Raw genomic sequence first — 19,038 nt, forward strand, 5'->3', positions numbered from 1 at the left:
ATATATATATATATATATAAACTAATTCTTAATTCAAATCTAATGAATGTGATCAGTTACATTGTAAATTGAATTGTATTTATATATAATTCACTGTATTCAGTGTAAATGAACCCATCACATCCCATTAGATATTAATGACCTATCACGTTACCCATCATGTTTTCCAGCTGTATCCTAACCTAACACGTGTTTGTGTGTGTACTTTTGCTCCTCACCAGGATCTGATCCACTTTGGACTGGACGCCCTTCCTGGAAGTGAGGAAACAGAGCAGGTTGAGGGTGTGAAGACGGCTGTCATCACTTCACTGAGATTACCTGAAGATCGTAAACACCAGGATGGACTTACGAGATGTTGCTCTTCAACTTCTGCAGCAGCATGCTGGGCTCATTGTCGCCCTCTGCTGCTTCCACGCTACCCTCCCCACTTGAGGTGACTTCGGCCCGCTGGTGCCGCTGGTCCTCCGACATCTGTACGCGCTAACCTGTGCCAAGCAGAACCATCTGAGAGAGAAACAAAAAGCTGTTCAGAACTCAGTCTCACATTCACAACAACATTTAATGTCAGGATAAAAATGGGTTTTTAGTTCTGTTTAGCTCAGATTTTATTTTTCTAAGTAATGTTATGGAGTTGCCAGGAAAGAGGAGCTAGCTGGTGTAAAAGGAGGAGGAGATGCAGCCTGAGGTTAAAGGATATTTTTGTTTCATTTACACCGTAGTCTTGGTCATATTCGTCTCATAAATGTTCAATTTTATTCCTGTAAGTCTTGGTCATATTCGTCTCATAAATGTACAATTTTATTCCTGTAAATTGTTTTTTTTTTTTCACAATTTAGAAATTTCATTCTTTGCCATTTTTCTTTTTCATCCATGATCATGGAACTTATTTCTCTCATTACAACTTTTTTCCCCACGTATTTACAGCCTTGCTTTATGTAATCCTAAACTGAATATATATGTATCCTTAGATATTACAGACATATTAACTTTTTTTATCATAATTTAACCAACGTACTCTCAACAATTTACAACTTTATTTTCATTAATGTAAACTTTGTTCTCGTAATATTAATCGCCCAGATGTGCTATATTATACATAACGAATATTTTTAATTATTTTAATATTTCAACTTTTCTTTTCATAGTAGTATTTCCTTTTTCTTAGAAATTTACAATCTTAGTCTCATAAATATCCAACTTTTCTTATGATGACATTTATGTTATTTCAGATGTGACATTCTTTCTTCTAAACTGACGGTTTTGTTCTTCTTCTCGTGTTGTCAACACTTTAATCTTATAAATGTATGACGTTAAACTAGTTCAATTACGGCTGAACCTCAGAAACTGACAACTGTCCCCGGTGTGTTCTCCTGAGCTTTTAGATATTTATATGAAACAATCCTGTTCCAGCTCAACTCCACTTATGGACTGGGAATAAAGCACCCACAGCTACATGTTCTCCAGAAAATACAAACAAAACACGCAGACTGTCTTCACTACTCGACTCCAATAAATGAAAATAACAGGCGTCAGAAAATGGTGATAACGTCGCCTATTGTTCCGTTTCCTGTCTTTGAATCGTTTCTCCGGTAGCGGGGAGCGCGTGTGTGCGAACACACACGCACAGGCACACGCACACTCGGCCGGCAACTGTTCGACTTGTGGCCGCTAACCTTGGCGGTAGATACAGACGTGTCCGCGGCTGGGACGCAGTGTGAAGTCGCCCCTGCTCCCCGAGCCGGACATGCTAACGGCTAACTGGCTAATTAACGGGAGCCGCGGCGGTTACTGAGTCACCGGGTCTTGTCAGCAGGTTTCACACAGAGTCCGTAGACAGCGCTTTTAAAAAACAGCACAGACGCGAATAAAGCTTCGTAGGAAAAGTTACAGCAATCGACAATGACATTAACCGCCATTTTAAACGCTAACCACTGGCTAACAGGCTAGGAGCTGAGTGACAGCAGCAGCATGGATGCAAACAGCCGTTTAACTTGCTTCAGTACGTTAATTTCAGTTAATGAGTAATTTACACTGACGGTGAATTTATTGTCTTATTGACATCTGAAGTGTTCGCTAAGACCAGTGAGAGAAATTATTTTAAAATGAAAAAGAAAGTACCTGAGCCAAGATACAGCAAAAATCCCCTCCAGATTTTTTTGTGATTGGACAACTTGCTTATGTCTGCCTAACTACAAAGCAGACGCCTATTCTGATTGGTCCACTTTCGTAGATCTACCCGGTGACCAGAAGCGGCTCGAAACCAATTGGTCGAGCAGAATTATTTTTATGACAGAATTTTTTCTGATTGGGCACATTTTTCTGGTCTGCCCAGTTACAAAACAGATGGCTTTATCTTGTGGAATCTGCCTAGTAACAGACGTTAGGCGACACAAATTAAACACGATTTATTTATTACGCGTTTTTATATAAATATTTTTTATATATAAAATAAGACAGTCCTAAATTAATAAACTGTGACTTATACTGTGCCCACTTACGGAGATACATTTTATTTACACTAAAACATCCTAAACTGTAATGTAGTTCTTTTAATGGTTTACTTAAAAAGAATCAATCTTATTCTTGGGAATACTTAAATTGCCTGGAAAAGTTTATGGGAAATATAAACTGAGATACTTGTGAAATCATGCAATTATGCAATGCTGGTATTTTCCAGAAGGACACTGGATCATTGAACCACCCCCAGCAGACTGTGGAAACTCCGCTCAGATACCTTACTGACACACTCCACATTGAGACATTTAGGAAAAACCAAATCCCAATCACTTTTATTGTCTTAGGACATTTATTTGCCATTTTACAAAAGAGTAAAGTTTACAGATGAAAAAAATAAACAGAAAGAAGAGTCGGTGGGAAGGGTTGCAGCTAATCTTGATCAGATACTGCCCATCTTTATTCAAAGCCACTAGAAAGAAAAAGGGTGAGAAAACATTGAAATAAAAAGATTTAAGAAAAGTAGACTCACAGATTCATTTTGTCATGTGGGTGTTACACTTGGGTCACTAATGAAAATTTAATTTACTTGGAAAAAGGTAATAATGAAAAATATTACAAATGAAAACAAAACAGGGGTGGGTGTAAACGACACCTCAACTCTTACCTGACCATGTGAGCAATGTCCCAGTTGGTTTCAGAAGACAGAGGACCAAGGATTTCCACACCATTTTCGGTTACTATGCCGATCTCATACTAGAAAAAAAAAAAAAACACATCACACATCACTCCTAAGAAAGCACACAAATTATATTTTGCATTCACAGACACCTCGTGGTTGTAGCATGGGTAAAACAAATGTGCCATATAATCAAACCATGGTCACTTTAATCTGCTGCACTACCACCACCACTGGTACAGTACCAGAAACTACAGGGTTCTTGCCAACAATGGCCAAACCAAGTCATCAACCCTGATCCCGTCCTGCTGGGAAGTTTGGGGCAAATCTGAGGTCCAAAATCCTTCCTGCGTTAAACTCACTCTGTTGTAGGATCGAGCGTCTCTGTAGTACAGCACTTTGAGGCACCGCTCCACCAGCTCCCGCGCCTCCTGCTGGCTGATGTCTGTTTTGTTCTCTACCACCTCCCTCATTAGCGGCTGCACAAAAACAGACAAACACACACATGCGTTTAGGGCACGATGTTGACAAGTCACGACACCAACTTTGCTTCAGCACGAGTCACTCACCTGAGCCAGATACGCTCCGAAGCCTGTGGCCACCGTGGGAGCCTCGTAGGCCACGCCCAGTTTGTCAACATAACCAAGGAAACTATGGAAAACAAATATGTTTGCCATATTTAACAATGACCACAAAAAAAGAGCAGAGTTGTACTTTTAGGCCTGAAAAGATATGTGAAACCGAAGGTTTTGGTTTGGAAAATTGCCACATGGTTGGTTTTTTTTTTTTTTTTTTTTGGAGAAAAAGTCATAAAAGTCAACCATAAACATTCAAGAACAAATCTGCAGACACAGTCAGACGTATGGTGGTTCCTGGCTCAGACCTCTCGCCATTGTAGAAGCCTCCGATGACGACAGTGTTCCACAGAGGGTTCATTTTGCTGCGCCGGTTGTACATCACTCTGGTCAACCAGGAATGAACCGCCTTTGGACTGTAGCTGTGACCGTCGCCCAGCAACTCCTCGTCAATCCTAAGAGGGCAGAGTTACAGAGAGGTGACATGTGTTGTTAGAGCAACAGTCAGCGCGTTTTAGTGTTCAGATTATACTGCATTTGTTACTGTTAACTGTGACCTCTGACTGTGAAAGCAACAAAACAGATCAGATCAGATCATGAGTCAGAGTGGTTCTGACTCTGACCAGCCTCTGCTCCACACTCGTCTTCCATGTGTTTTGACCCAGATTAAAAAAAAAAAACCACACAACTTTAGCATTCGGACTACATCTAAGATAAACAGCTCATTTTGATTGTCATCTGTGCACCGCTGTGCTAGAATACTACAGGTGTAAAAAAAAAAAAAAGAAAAGAAAAAGTTGTCCAATTTAACAAACAGCAGCAGCAGTAACTTACACCATCTGCTCAATGACATGCTTCAGGTGCTGGTAGTCGGCGTAGTCCCCTGATGCTCCAAGGATGGTACTGTTGTTCACCTGAAACACAGACACAGTTCAGTCAGGTGGTCTGATGATCTCTTCATCTTCAAACAGCAGCAGCGTCAGCAGCATCGAGCATTACCTTCATAAGACGGGAGATGTTCCTGAACCGAGCCAGAGAGCCATATGAACCCAACATGTCTGCCGCAATCAAGACACCACCATTAAACTTGACACCTAGAACCGACGTCCCGGTCACCATTGGGTTCCTGTTTTGTCCATATCAAACATTAGAGGTTAATACTTTCTTTGTTTGACAATGATATGATATTCTAAGCATAACTTTATCTGTTTCAGATCTGTCTTCTGAGTTCACAGCTGATCAAGACAGCCTGTAATTCGTTAAAATAGAAATGCAGCAAAAACAAAATGAAACTGAAAGAACATGTTAGCGTTAGCATCAGACTGAATTCCTCATCATCTAAGCGACATAAACACAGGACGTTATTCCTTTCTGCCTCCAAAAGCTCAATGAAACCCTAACTATAAACCCATATTTATTTTATTTGTGCTGTGTGGCTCATGGACCGGCTACATCACCGTATATTATAGGCTAAATGAACACATGAGAAAATTTGTAAACGGAAACAACTTTATAACTAAGCATGTTTGTGTTTTCCTTAATCAATGAATTCATTAATAACGAAGCGAGAGAAATAAATAAATTAAAAAAAACATAGTTAGCAGTTAGCTGCCCATGTCTCCGGGATGAGACAGCACTTAACGGCCTGACACGAAACACTTTTCCCAGAAAACAATTGCGATAGAGCCGCCGCCGTCAGGCCTACTCACAGTGTGTGTCTAACTGGACCACATGTCGAGCCCAGACCGCTGCTGCTGCCGGACAGAGTGTAAAATTGTCCGGGTTTTGGTCCATTCTCCCACAGGCTTAGCTTCATACCGTTCTCCATCTTTGTTTCTAGCGGAAGTGACGCGACGCTGCCTTTTCATGACAACAGGAAGTGATGCAAAGCAACGGCTTAAAAAAGTTCATTTGAATGTTTTGTTTTTTGTTTTATTATTTACTTTTTTTTTACTAGTTTTTCTGTTTATGACTTTTTACTTCTGTTCCCAACTATGATGCAGTGGTTCTCAAACCAAGGTACATGTATGCTTCAGAGTACAGACGATTAAAAATACAAAATATTAGTTAAAGAAGACAAACGTATTTTAATATTTAGTTGGCTATCCTATTAAGATTTTTTTACATTCCAGCACAGTGATGCCTGTGGATGCTGTAGATATGAATAAGAAGGAAATCCCAAACTGATGTTATAAAGTAGTCTGGTGAATTAATCCCAAACTGATGTTATAAAGTAGTCGTATGGTGAATCTTATCTATGTTAACTTAAGTCAATGAAGAGTCAATCAAATTGTTTATATTTGAATGTTCACTTCAGGGCAGTATTCAGTTGATTATCTCTGTCTGTCCTAATCTCAAGAATTTTAGATTTTAAATTCAAATAATAAACAGTGGCAGTTTGCATCAAGATGTTCTGATTCTTAATCAAGCCAAAGTTTATTTTACTATGAAATGGCGTAATTATTTTCATGATGCCCCCCAGATTTTTGGAAAAGAATCTGTAGAAGTTTTAGAGACCACAATCTCAACTTGATAATTATTCAAACCTTTATTATTCAAGGCGGGATAGTTGTTCAGGCCTCAACCTTGGTCTACAGTGAATGTAGATCAGTAACTCTGAGGACGGTCAGAGATCCGAGGACAACAACACAGCTGATATCCATCAAGCTTTTATTGACAATAATCATTAGAAGCGTTAGCTAACATGGCTGCACGTCTCTTCAGAACTCCACTTTGATAGTTTCATCCTCAGAGCAGAAACCTGTGACAGAAACACAGCATTAGACAACAGGCTTACGCTTCAACCAAAAAGCAGGTCAAATAGGTACGCTGTGACCTGTACCGTTCTTTGGGTCGTACTGGAACACAGGTTCTCCTTGAAACCCGAGGCAGCTCGCCTGCTGCTTAAATTGCTTCAGGTCCGAGTCCTTCACTGTCGTGTGGTGACCTAAACCAGAAAAAAAAAAGTCAAACTAAACTAAACTAAACCAAATTAAACTAAACTAAACTAAACTAAACTAAACTAAACTAAACTAAACTAAACTAAACTAAACTAAACTAAACCCTTCAGTTCATTTCTGTGGATTCACAGCATTTTCTCCTTACTCATTAGATAGAGCGAGCGGATAACGCCCTCTGGTGGTGAGCCAAGGACATCCAAGTTCAGAAATTGGAGTAGGCCATCAATGTCTCCTGAAAAAGTACTATTGCAACTGAATACCATGACATCTTCACTGCCCGGCAGGACGTGGAAGGATGTGGTGATGTTAGCATCTGAGGAGGGAACGACAACACTGTTATCATCCTTATCGTAACCACCGGAACATCATCATCATCATCATCGTCTTCGTCACTTACACTCTGCCAACACCTTGTCTTCGACCAATTTCATTGTGCTCTTTGCACTGAAACATTTTCCGTTTCTGAAAAAGAGAGTGACTGTCAGCTGTGGTTGTTGACCGGTGTTGTACGTCGATGTTCACTTCCTGGACGATCAACGGTACGTTGTGACACTCTAACTGAACGACTAGTCATGTTCACTATAGCTAACCATTTTTAAAACTGGACTTTGGTTCAGGAGAGAGACCGCGTTGAAGACCTAATCACATGACTCACATCTTGTTCACCTCACTCATCGCCAGTGCCTCCACACCGTCCAACGTCCCAGCAGTGTTGTTGATCCAGGAGCTCTCCATGGAGGACATGATTTTGTCATACACTCCTTCAGCGAAAACAGTGATGATGTTAAACCTGCCATAAAACTGGAACAAGAGAGACGAGAGCACGAGGACATGAGGACAAGAGACACGAGGGGACAGGAGGACATGAGACACGAAGGACTGACATGGACCTCACCTTGGCAATATTCTTCAGGGACACAGGTTGGAGCAGTGTTTCACATTCGTCCTGAGTTGGTGCCGAACTGCAAAGAATCAACCCAGCCAGCAGGAAGTGAGCCCGGAGCCACAGATTCATGATGTTGATGATGACACTTCCTGTCTGTCTCAAATAAAATGATGACCGACTGAGCCGGAGGTACACGTTTTACACCTTTTATACACTTGGACCAGACGAGGGACACGCCCCCAGTGTTGTAACAGCTCATAGTACTGTTTACTTTAAACTGGGCTCCGCCCCCTGGACAGACCCTGTCCACTGACAGACCCTGTCCACTGACAGACCCTGTCCACTGACAGACCCAGTCCACTGACAGACCCTCAGGTCTAAGTTAACACTGTGGAGATGACAGGTTTAAGAACACGGAACAAAGACCAGGGATGAAACTGGAGAAACAGCAGGAGATTCAGGGTTTACTGCAGGACGTGACGTGACGTGACGTGACGTGACGTGACCTTCGGACTGAAGAAGTTAGGGGTGAGACCTGGAGCAGCAGGTGGTCAGTTGATGTCTTTGTTCATGGGTTTTGGATCAGCATCATTCAGAACCTGTGGCAGAGGTTCCTCCCACAGATCACAGAACACTCTGTGAAAAAAACAAGAACAGAAACTTTGGTCTGTTTGTTTAATTGACCCAGAGGTTTCATCACAATTCAACCTTTAAACCTTTTTTTTAGTGTAGTTTATTTAAAAGGTGACAGTGCAGTTTCAAAAAACACATGATTACACATGGTTAAAAAGAGCTAGAGTTAGCCAGAAGGCTAGTTTAGTGAGCCCAGCATAAATGAGTACACCCCCCCAGACCAGTGGGGTGTATTCATTTATATAAAATTCCCAAATTCATCTAAGCCCAAAATGAGAACACCTCATTTAACGACAACAACAACAAAAGACTACACAACTCTAATTAACAAGAATTCAACTTATATATATATATATATATATATATAAGTTGAATTCTTGTTAATTAGAGTTGTGTAGTCTTTTGTTGTTGTTGTCGTTAAATGAGGTGTTCTCATTTTGGGCTTAGATGAATTTGGGAATTTTATATAAATGAATACACCCCACTGGTCTGGGGGGGTGTACTCATTACTGCTGGGCTCACTATATACATATATATGTGTGTGTGTGTGTGTATATATATATTTAATAAACAGAAGGTCATAAACGCACGGATTTATTATAAACATGTACAAAGAATATGTATATAAAACATATAAAACAAACATACCAAAGGCAGTGCCGTCGCGGAGCCACTAGAGGGAAGACTTTTACTTTCTACCATCATTTTGAAGGAGGCGGAGTTCACCTCCTGTGATTGGCTTTCTGTGTAAATCATGCAAATTAAAGGGGCGTGGTCATATGCGCTGTTTCATTGTGTCGCTAAGACGCGGAGAGGATGCTCGACTCCCCGCCCGTCCATCCCCGTGCCCCCGCCTGTCTGTCCTCATGTCTCCGGCTCCTCTCTCTGGATTTTACTGCAGAATTTTTTTTGTGTTCGGTTCCGGATGTTCTTATGGTGAAGGTGAAAACCGATGGGGTCGATGTGGATTGTTGATGTGACCGAGCAACGAGACTGAGACAACGGCCTGTCCTGTGTCCTCCCCCCGGAGACTGTGCTGCGAGTCCCGGCCTGTCCTGTGTCCTCCCCCCGGAGACTGTGGACGTAGACACACGCTAAGGTGTCGTTAATTACAGTATTACTAAAAGAAAAAGCCTTGTTTACTTTTTATTGAACATGTGAAAATATCAGAACTGGAAATGGTTGTTATTATTACAATGTCTGTTAAATCATAATAACGACTCATATGGAGAAACAACAGAAACATTTTTCTGAGGTTTTTCTCTTTTGCTTCTCCGGCCACAAACGTCTCTACTGTAGTGACATGCAATCAGCCATTAGCAGTTACCTTTTAGCAGCCAGGGGAACCAGGCAGTGTTAGCACTGTGTTGACGACAGCAGATAATTATCATCCAGCGTTTACGCTCACTTCTCCGTGGTAATCCTTGAAAAACTGACTGTTTACATCGGGCTCTGAGCTATTTGTTAGCAATTATCAGTTTACAACAACCTCCTTAGCAATTACCCTTTGTATAGCAACAGTATTATATAATATTGTGATGGAGGGAACGTCTTAAATCTAAGCAGTTGTAGATTAGCTATCAGACCAGTATAAATTAGCTGTAAAAAGCTAAATAAACCCACTGTGTGTTGCTACACAGGTAATAGCAGTGTCATTAACTCCTAGCAGTTAGCTGCAGGAATTTAGCTGTCAGTAGGAATTCACTGTGGACAGCTAGCTTAGCTAGCTTAGTTATTTGCAGTAAAATTGTAGACTAACCTAACTTTAATAATTAATAATAATTATGTCGTATTATCCCTTTACGCAGGAAGTGTTAAATTAGCTTCAAGCAGCGCCGGCTCAGAGGTTAGTAACTAAGAGTTAACTGATTTGTAACTGTTAGTCATATTTTTAGCTACCCGGCGAGCTGAACAGAGTTAGTCGTAAACTCTGAGCCTTTATTTTAGCACCTAGCAGTTCTGTTAGCATTTACGTTACACTACCAACATGACATTAGCTCTTATTTGCTAGTTCTAGGTCAGCGGGGTCCAACTATTAAAATGCAAGGGTTCGATTAAGAAGGCAGCAGAGTAAGCACAAACCTGTGACAGCGCCACCATGTGGAGCCATCTTGAACATAAACACGTTCATAACAGAAATGGCGGCACAGGGGGGCGCTACAATAGAAGCTTGTAATTCCTGAGTGAGGAATTCCAACCTCCAAGTAGAGCTGGTTGTTAGTAGCTAACAGCCACTAAACACACGCTGGGATTAGCGAGTTAATCCCTGTTAATCAGCAGCAGCACTTGCACCTGTTTTTACTGCACTGACACACAGACGTTTGTTCATGGATCGATCAGTAAAAATGTTACATCTCTGTTTGTGAACAAATGTTTGAAAAAAAGAAGTCAGCTTTTTTTAAAAAAATATATATAATTAAAAAGTACTTAAGTTTCAGATAAGTGGTAAAAAAAAAGTAGGAATCTTAAAACATGAATTTGTATTTCAGTAACACAACCTGACCACAGGGGGCAGCAGTGGGATTGCAGCGCCTGAGTCCCCGTGAGCGAAAATGATTTTCTCTATGCTGTACTTTACTGTACAGGCCTGAGTGTGGAGGTCAAAGGTCAAGGTCACGGTGGCCTCCCAATAAAATGTGACATTTTGTCCAATAGTGAGAGTGAATAAACGTTAGCACGCGTTAGCATGCGTTAGCATGCGTTAGCATGCGTTAGCAGTCCTTGTGAGAAGAGCAGGGGTGGCAGCGTCTGTCAGTCGTGTGAGTGTCACCGTGTCTGACTGTACAGGCGTCAGGCTGCAGCCGAGGAGTGTACCAGCCACCCAGGCGTGAACAACAGCGCCTCCATGCTGTAGTGACAGCGTCACTGCAGGATGAAGCAGGTGTAAACAGATTACAGGGCAGAAAAAACTCATTTGTGACAAAAGTGAGAAAAACAAAAACCATTTATGAGAAAAGTGTGATAAAAACTGACAGCAAAAAAAAAAGTCTGATATAAGTATAAAAAAATGAAATAAAAAATGTAATCTAACAAAAACAGTTAAAAACAGAGTTTTTGTAAAAACATAATTATGAAAGAGTTGTAAAACAAATGTCAGTGCTAAAATCAGAGAACTGAGGAAAAAGATTTCCTGCAGGGGGCGACAAAGACAAAATATGAGGATGAGAAATCATGTAGGTCAACATTGAACAGGCTTTTTTTTCTAAGGCTTTAAAAGGCTGAAGGTTTTAATCCCCTGTGTGTGTGTGTGTGTGTGTGTGTGTGTGTCTTTTGTTTTTAATCCGATAAGAATTGAACTCTACAACCATCTGACCCTGTGTGTGTGTGTGTGTGTGTGTGTGTGCTCAGCGTCACTGACAGACTAGTTAAGAAGCGGTTTAATGAAGCCAACGGAGGACAACTCACCGAACAATAAGTAGCTAACAGGTGAAGCTGAAGATATAGCGGAGTGAACTATCCACCAAGAACAAGTAGTCTAACGATTGTCTAAATGTTAGCACAGAGCTAGCCGTTGTTAGGAAGTGGTCACATAAACAGATTCAAGTTTTCCAAGTTAGCTAAATATGAGAACCTAAAAGTTAGCCAGGAACACAGTTAGCCCGAAACTAAGTTAGAAAGTTAAAGGGAGTCATGCTAAATAAAGTTAAAGGTTAGCATAAGGACAAAAAAAAGTCAGAGCCAAAGTTAGCCCAGAAACAGCTAAAATGTTCGGACGCTTACGCTCTCTCTGTGACATCACAGCTGACCCCGCCATGACCTGCAGACATCATCCCTGACATCATCGCTCCTCATTCACTCTTGACATCATGACTCCTGCTGGTCAACCGTTGCCATGGCAACGTCCTTGGCATTCCCTGGTGCCGTGTCTCGTGGTGACCGCGGTACATTTCCTGACCGGGTCCTTGGCCACGCCCTTCCCGCCAGACATGCGGCCAATCAGAGTGGTCACTTCAAAGGGTGAGTGGTGATGTCATCACCTGTGTTTCTTCGGGATTCCAGCACAGACTGAGCGTGTGTGTGTGTGTGTGTGTTCACAGACACCAATCAGCTGCCAGGCTTTTCTGGTCTCCATGACAACGACACACAGCGTCTGGGTCTGGACTTCCAGAGGATGAGACGAATCAACAATTTCCTGTTTATCTCTGCCAGGTACAAACCTCCAAGGCTCTCATTGGACGATGTGGCTATGACTGTAGGATGACATCATCAGCACCGTCAGTTCTAATTGGCTCATCTTTTTTTCAGAGATCATGTGTTTGCTGTGAACCTGACGACGGCAGCCGACAAGTTCGTCCCTCACCTGGTCAGTGACATAACACATGACATCACGTATGACATCACGTATGACATCACGTATGACATCACGTATGACATCACATGACCCGCACCACACACACACGACACATAATATTTTGGTAAATAAGATGTAGATAATATTACTTGAAGTGGGTAAATGCCGTCAGACTCAAGTGTGTGTGTGTGTGTGTGTGTGTGTGTGTTTCAGCAGCTGAGGTGGAAACCTGAGGACGTGAGCACGTGCACAGTCCGAGGGAAGAACAGCGTACGTTTCCTTCTCAGTCTGACGTTGTTCCTGTTTCTTTGTTTGTTCGTTAAGTCTTTGTTTGTTTCTCTGTTTTTCCAGGACGAGTGTTACAACTACATCAAAGTTCTGGTCCCGAAAGACGACGAAACGCTGCTCATCTGTGGAACCAACGCCTTTAACCCCACCTGCAGGAACTACAAGGTAAGGACACGCGCTCTCTCAGCGCCACGCAGTTGAAATCTGAGGTCACCGACGGAGTTCAGCTGTGATGACATCACTGTGATGACGTCACATTAATGATGTGTCACTCTGATGATGTCGTTGTTCTGGCGTCTTCGTTTGCCCCTCAGCTGACGTCCTTGGAGCAGGTGGGCGATGAACTCGGCGGTCAGGCGCGGTGCCCGTTTGAGTCCCATCAGTCCGTCGTTGGCTTGTTTGCAGGTGAGTCACATGTCACTTCCTGTCTCCGACACTTCCTGTGACCAAAACACCGTTGTGACCGTGTGACCGCCCCGAGCAGACGGAGACTTCTACTCTGCGACCACCACCGACTTCCTGGCCAGTGACGCTGTCGTCTACCGCAGCCTCGGCGACGAGCAGCCTGTTCTTCGCAGCGTCAAGTACGACTCCAAGTGGCTGCGAGGTGAGCATGGTCACGTGACCTTAGGGACCCCGTGATTAACCTCTGTCATCGACCTGTATTTCTGACTCCGCCCCCCTCCCAGAGCCTCATTTTCTTCACGCCATCGACTACGGAAGCTACGTGTACTTTTTCTTCAGTGAGATCGCGGTGGAGTACACGGCGCTGGGAAAGGTACCCTCCCCCATGATGTCACCTGTGTGATCTCAATAAACCCCTCCCACTTATCAGTTGACTCCGCCTCCTCCCTCAGGTGGTCTTCTCTCGAGTCGCGAGGGTCTGTAAGAATGACAACGGGGGGTCACCGCGCGTTCTGGAGAGACACTGGACGTCCTTCCTCAAGGTGACTGGACCCAAGTCCAAGAACCAGAACCTGATTCTGGACTCCAGACCTGAGGGGCCTCAGGTTGTCAATCAAAGAAGGTCCTGCAGGAGGAGGCCAACCGTCATTTCATTAAAGGTCCGTGTGTGTGTGTGTGTGTGTGTGTGTGTGTGTGTGTGTGTGTTCAGGCTCGTCTGAACTGCTCACTTCCTGGAGACTCCTTCTTCTACTTCGACGTCCTACAGTCCGTCACCAGTGTTCTGCAGATCAACGGGAGGCCGGCAGTAGTCGGAGTTTTTACTACGCAGGACAACAGGTAACAGTCAGCTGATCATTAGCATTAGCGGTTGAACGTTAGCCGTAGCTGACGGTGTTTCCCACAGCATCCTGGGCTCGGCCGTCTGTTCCTTCTACATGGACGACATCGAGAACGTCTTCAGTGGCAAATTTAAAGAACAGCGAGTGAGCGACTCGTCCTGGACGCCGGTGTCTGACGACCAGGTTCCTCGGCCGAGGTGAGAGCGCCACCTACAGACCGGGTCGTTAGCAGAGACTAGAGCGTTTTACTGATTGAGGATTTTTGGACTGGTTTGATTTTCCAGACCTGGTTCCTGTGCCGGGGACACCGGCGCCGTGAACTACAAGTCATCCATCCAGTTTCCCGACGAGACGCTAACATTCATCAAGTCGTACACTTTGATGGACGAAGCTGTCCCAGCCGTCAACGAACGGCCATGTTTCACCAGGACGTCCAGCAGGTAACCGGAAAGGGGCGGAGCCAAAGAGAGTCTCCTGTCACCTGACTTCAGTCACAGAGACGCTCGTTACTGTCCCCCAGGTCAAAGGTGACGCAGATCGCGGTGGACGTCTCTGCCGGCCCCTTCAAAGACCGTACAGTTCTTTTCCTGGGCTCGGAGGACGGACGAGTCCTGAAGGCTGTGGTCAACACGGACTTCAACCAGACCCTAGGAACCAGACTGCTGGAGGACATCGATGTTTACAGCCCGTCCAGGTACGACAGGACAGACAGGATGCTAACGTCAGCGTCGTTATTTATTGTTATCGATGATAAAAACAGACAACAGGACGTGAGCTTCCTCTGCTGCTACATGTCCACTTCCTGTTGACAGGTGTAACGTCCAGGGTCAGGAGGACAGGAGAGTCTTGGCGCTGGAGCTGGATAAAGACCATCACACTTTGTATGTGGCCTTCAGCAGCTGCGTCATCAGGATTCCACTCAGCCGCTGCTCACAACATGGCCGCTGTAGAGAGTAAGAGTGTCGACTTCCTTTCTCCGCCAAAATAAAATAAAAGCTCTTTTTAATCAGTGGTTTTTAATCAATTAAGTCCTCTGCTGCCTCCTGTGGTCAGTTGGTGTCACTGGTGATGGAGTCTCCCTGAGGTTTGTTGTGTGAAAGTAAGTTATTCCCTCTGTCCTCAGAGCCTGTCTGTCCTCCCGTGACCCATACTGTATCTGGTTGCGGAGCGGGAACTGTGTCAACGTGGCGCCAGGACTTAAGTACGTGACTATAGCTCATAAAAGGTGTAGAAAAGGGGAGGAGCCTCATGTCCTCTAAGATGTCATGGAGGACGTCTGATTGGTTGTTCTTTGTTTCAGGGCGGGGTTTGAACAGGACGTTGAGGGCGAGCAGGCATTCGACTCCGACAGCTGTCATGGTGAGGAGCTCCGTTACCATGGCAACACCTCTGTCATGTAAACACAGCCCGTGAGGCTGACGGAGCTGACGATTTCTTCTTTGTTTTTTAAACAGCTGACATATTAGCAACAACACAGAACCACGAGTTTGACCCCGGATATGGTGAGACAGCTCCACCTTTGGGCTAGCACTGAGATAACACCCGGTTAATGCTACACCAACACTGAGCTAACACTTAGCTTACTTTGTGACAAATCTTGTTCCCTCGTTTCATGTCTTCAGACTTGGAGCACGGCGCTAACGTTCACTACACGTTACTGCTAGCCTGCGTGCTAGTGGCATTCTTCCTGGGCGCCGTCCTGTCAGGTTTCCTGGTGTCGTGTTATTGGAGCCACAGCAGCGCCGAGCAGAGGAGCACGCTGGGTAAAGATGACGAGGTGTCGCTGCCTCACGCTCTGTCACTGCGAACGCTAGCGAAACTCAACGCTCTGCTGGAAGGAACAGATAAGGTACGTGGTGCTAAGGTGCTAACGGAAGGTTAGCACGTCTTACTGACCACCGTTGACGTTGGTATTTAACAACTCTGACTGTGCAGGAGGACAAAGTGGGCGTGTCCATGTCCCACATGTACAGCTCATTCATTCCCAATGGCCACGCCCCCTCTCCTGTCAATACACCAGCCAATCAACATGATCACCCTGCCCTCAGCCTGTCTCAGGTACGAGGCTAACGTGAAGCTAGCATAGAGTCTGGTAGTTAACTGTTGACAAGTCATTATCATCTGATTGGTTGAAGAGTTTGTTTAAGCCACGCCTCTTATGTGATTTCAGTCACTGTCTCAGTTGGACGGAGAGCGGTCCGACCTGCCCACACCGTACTTCACCCCTGAGCTGGCCGTGAAGAACACGAAGTCGCTGCAGTGCCATCAGCTGGAGGACAACCAGAACTGTAACAACATTTCAGCTTCTGGACCCGAGTCTTCGGGGTCTTCTCTGGGCTTCAGGGGCGCTGGTGGAGGCTCTCTGTACCCACTCGACACCGACAACAGTCTGGACGGGGGCGTGTCCTCCTTATCGCTCCCTATTCCTGATTTGCAAAGCAGTGAGAGGTCAGGGGGCGGAGTCATGACAACCCCCCAGGGGGGGGCTGACATGTCCGCGCTGGACGAGTGGCTCCAGCACATACAGGAAGTAAGTGCATCGGGAAACGCCGGCATCAAGATCCTGACCACCTCTTCCACCAGAGGGCAGTACCATCTTCCTCATCTACAACATCACCGTACGCGCCCCCATCGCTACAACCACAGTCACCACGCTGACTCCCACCCACCACCAAAGAGCGAGGGGACCAAAGTCCTGGACCCGCCTTGTCAGAGCGCTGCGTCCTCCTCAGGTCTGCTCCAGATTCCTGAAAAACCTGAAGAAAATGGCGGCGTGTCCGTGACACGTCGGCCCGCTCATCGCCATGCCCTCGTCAAGATCAGCGACGGTGGCGGTGGAGTGTCGCGCCACCACAGCTTTACCCAGCAGAGTGCGCCACCTGCACGATTTCTGGCCAGAATGAACAGGAACAACAGCAACTGTGCCGCTAACGCTAACGTTGCCGCTAACGCTAGTGTCTGTCTGACGCGGCAGCACAGCTACAACGAGGGTCCACACGATGCACGGGCGGCCCTGGTTCGCAGAACGTCCTCCCTCAAACCACAAATCCCGCCCAAATCGCTATTTTTGCCCAATACCTCGACGCCAGAAAAATTTAACTCAGACTCAGACTGAGGGGGGCGCTGTTTATAAAGGCCGCCACAGACTTCCTACAGTAAACAACATGAACCTGAGGAAGAATTCTGGGAAACATCCTGTTTCCCTCACGGCCTGCAGAGGGCGAAGTCGTCCACTGCTGATGTCCAGAGTCCAAGGAGACCGTCCACTCCACGGCTGATACATGGAGGTGTGGACATGGCCCCAGACTCAGAGACAGGAAGTGGACTCAGGACCACATGAACAAGCATTAAGTTCCAAAAACAGAACACGGTTCTCTAAGCCTGGACCGTGAGGACGTTCCTCCACTCCAGGGAACAGGAAGTGGAGTCATTACTGCCAGAAGAACGTCCTGACGTAACTGACCGAGAGACAGGAAGTGGACGCAGCGTGAAAGGAGGACACGTCTCCTGGGTTTGTTTTTTTTTTTTACTGTTTTGGTACAAACACAATAGAAATGTTTACACAGTTTTTTCTAAAGGTGTGCTCAATCACTGGTTCCCCTCGATCTGAAGAACCATGTAGGTTCACTGATGTTCCTGCAGGTGGAGCTGGTTGAGGGTTATTTATTGACGGTGTTTACATGTTGTGTGAAAATAAAATATGAAAATAAACGACGTGTCAGTTGTTCCGTCAAGACGTGCGTCTGTCAGCGACGTTCAACACAAACCGGATTTTCTGCACCTTCATTTTAACATACGCTTTATTTTTAGGTCGGCCATGTTGTACGTTAGCATAGCTGCTATCTATGCTAGGTCAGTATCGTACACGAGGTCTCTGATGTTTGTCAATCCCACAAGGACACAGTTTATATTTAGATCAAACTCGATCATCAACAAACCTGTGTCTTCATTCAAATCTGGTTCCAGTCCAGAATGTTCTAGTTCGGATCGTTAGTGCTCTGTGTACTTCCTCAGTACAGTGTGTACCATCTGACCTACTTCAAATACACACATCATTAGACCAAAGCGGGAGGGTGTGGGGGTGTGTGGGGGTGATGACCTGACCTGGCCCCTCCCTCAGTCTCCTCAGCTCTGGCTCGTCCTCTGTCCGGCGTGTGTGCGGACGTGTCTTTTGTAGTTGGAGTTGTCGCTGAAGCTCCGCCCACACTGTCCGCAGGTGTAGGGTTTCTCCCCGGTGTGGACCCGCCGGTGTTTCTGGTAGCCGTCCAGTCGCGTCAGCTTCTTGCCGCAGATGTCGCAGGTGTACGATTTTTCGGAGTTGCCGTGGCTTTTGCGATGCACCTGCACGTGTTTGGCCCAGTGAGCGCGGTGAGCAAAGACGCGTCCACAAATGGTACAGACGTACGAGTCCAGGACCTCGGACGGCGGCGCGCCCAGCCGCCTGCGTTTGGTTGGCTCGTCTGAGTCACGGTAGGAAGGCGGGGCCGAGGTCCCCGGCTGTGGGCGGAGCTCTGACGTAGTCAGGTGATCGTCTCTGTTCGTGATGCTGTGGAACAAACTGGGCTGGTGCTCCGGGATTGGAGGAATGTCCTGCTGCTCCGCCCCCAGGATCCTGTGCTGCTGCTCCTCCTCCTCCTCCTCTTCCTCCTCTTCCTCCTCTTCTTCTTCTTTGATTTGAAAAAACTCCGTCTCTTCTTCCAGAGCTGCGTCCACGTCGACGCTGAGGTCAGCGCTGCTGCAGGAGTTGAACTCCTGCTCCGAGACCCCTGGACACAAACAGGAAGTGGTCAAAGTTCAGTCTCATTCATGTTCACGTCTGGACAAGGTCAAAGGTCATCTCCAGGAAAGGATGATCTCACAGTTTTTCATTGGTCACTGAACAACTGAATAAAATGAACTGTATAAAGAAGTACTGTCAGAATACACGTCTACTGTAAATATCAGGTATTTGGTGTTTACTGTCTTCACAGTGTCCTCCTCTGACCATGACAAATACCAGCTGCGGTGGGGGGGCTAAAGAGGAGGGGG

At 45.4% G+C, this 19,038-nt stretch overlaps 5 protein-coding genes across 7 annotated transcripts in view; 1 reads left to right on the forward strand and 4 right to left on the reverse strand.

The window, feature by feature from the left end:
- Positions 1-2,092, reverse strand: part of rfx5 (regulatory factor X, 5) — an 8,075-nt gene extending 5,983 nt beyond the window's left edge. Inside the window, exons 1-3 of the mRNA XM_025064992.1 lie at positions 1,674-2,092; positions 350-504; positions 219-252 (exon numbers count right to left, since the gene is read on the reverse strand). Of these exons, the coding sequence (XP_024920760.1) occupies positions 219-252; positions 350-471 (156 nt within the window). The 5' untranslated portion in view covers positions 472-504; positions 1,674-2,092. The remainder of the gene's footprint in view (positions 1-218; positions 253-349; positions 505-1,673) is intronic.
- A 680-nt stretch (positions 2,093-2,772) lies between these two features.
- psmb4 (proteasome 20S subunit beta 4) lies at positions 2,773-5,573 on the reverse strand. Its single transcript, XM_008330920.3, has 8 exons — positions 5,418-5,573; positions 4,708-4,834; positions 4,543-4,622; positions 4,017-4,163; positions 3,703-3,784; positions 3,496-3,612; positions 3,122-3,210; positions 2,773-2,926 (listed from the first exon to the last, which is right to left on the reverse strand). Exons 1-8 carry the CDS (start codon positions 5,534-5,536, stop codon positions 2,914-2,916), a joined length of 774 nt encoding a protein of 257 aa, XP_008329142.1. The 5' UTR covers positions 5,537-5,573; the 3' UTR covers positions 2,773-2,913.
- A 788-nt stretch (positions 5,574-6,361) lies between these two features.
- LOC103393827 (uncharacterized) lies at positions 6,362-7,748 on the reverse strand. Its single transcript, XM_008330919.3, has 6 exons — positions 7,564-7,748; positions 7,324-7,469; positions 7,066-7,130; positions 6,814-6,981; positions 6,551-6,655; positions 6,362-6,469 (listed from the first exon to the last, which is right to left on the reverse strand). Exons 1-6 carry the CDS (start codon positions 7,681-7,683, stop codon positions 6,429-6,431), a joined length of 645 nt encoding a protein of 214 aa, XP_008329141.1. The 5' UTR covers positions 7,684-7,748; the 3' UTR covers positions 6,362-6,428.
- Positions 7,749-8,649: 901 nt separating this feature from the next.
- Positions 8,650-17,649, forward strand: LOC103393825 (semaphorin-6C-like). 3 transcript variants are annotated; one of them, XM_008330917.3, is made up of 21 exons: positions 8,653-9,286; positions 11,929-12,144; positions 12,225-12,336; positions 12,433-12,490; positions 12,692-12,748; positions 12,830-12,931; positions 13,081-13,171; positions 13,251-13,373; positions 13,456-13,544; positions 13,624-13,713; positions 13,881-14,008; positions 14,076-14,207; positions 14,295-14,450; positions 14,531-14,704; positions 14,823-14,963; positions 15,134-15,211; positions 15,311-15,369; positions 15,465-15,512; positions 15,633-15,859; positions 15,946-16,068; positions 16,181-17,649. In XM_008330917.3, exons 2-21 carry the CDS (start codon positions 11,994-11,996, stop codon positions 17,123-17,125), a joined length of 3,084 nt encoding a protein of 1,027 aa, XP_008329139.1. In that variant the 5' UTR covers positions 8,653-9,286; positions 11,929-11,993; the 3' UTR covers positions 17,126-17,649. The 3 variants fall into 3 exon arrangements, with proteins under 3 accessions (XP_024920690.1, XP_008329139.1, XP_024920692.1); XM_025064922.1 differs by having other exon boundaries at positions 8,650-9,286; positions 12,692-12,931; XM_025064924.1 differs by lacking the exon at positions 8,653-9,286 and having other exon boundaries at positions 9,302-12,144; positions 12,692-12,931.
- Positions 17,650-17,792: 143 nt separating this feature from the next.
- Positions 17,793-19,038, reverse strand: part of LOC103393826 (uncharacterized) — a 5,205-nt gene continuing 3,959 nt past the window's right edge. Inside the window, exon 4 of the mRNA XM_008330918.3 lies at positions 17,793-18,776. Coding sequence (XP_008329140.2) covers positions 18,136-18,776 — 641 coding nt within the window. The 3' untranslated portion in view covers positions 17,793-18,135. The remainder of the gene's footprint in view (positions 18,777-19,038) is intronic.

The sequence above is a fragment of the Cynoglossus semilaevis genome, chromosome 18 (genome assembly GCF_000523025.1).
Source record: "Cynoglossus semilaevis isolate Cse_v1.0 chromosome 18, Cse_v1.0, whole genome shotgun sequence".
NCBI classification, from domain to species: domain Eukaryota; kingdom Metazoa; phylum Chordata; class Actinopteri; order Pleuronectiformes; family Cynoglossidae; genus Cynoglossus; species Cynoglossus semilaevis.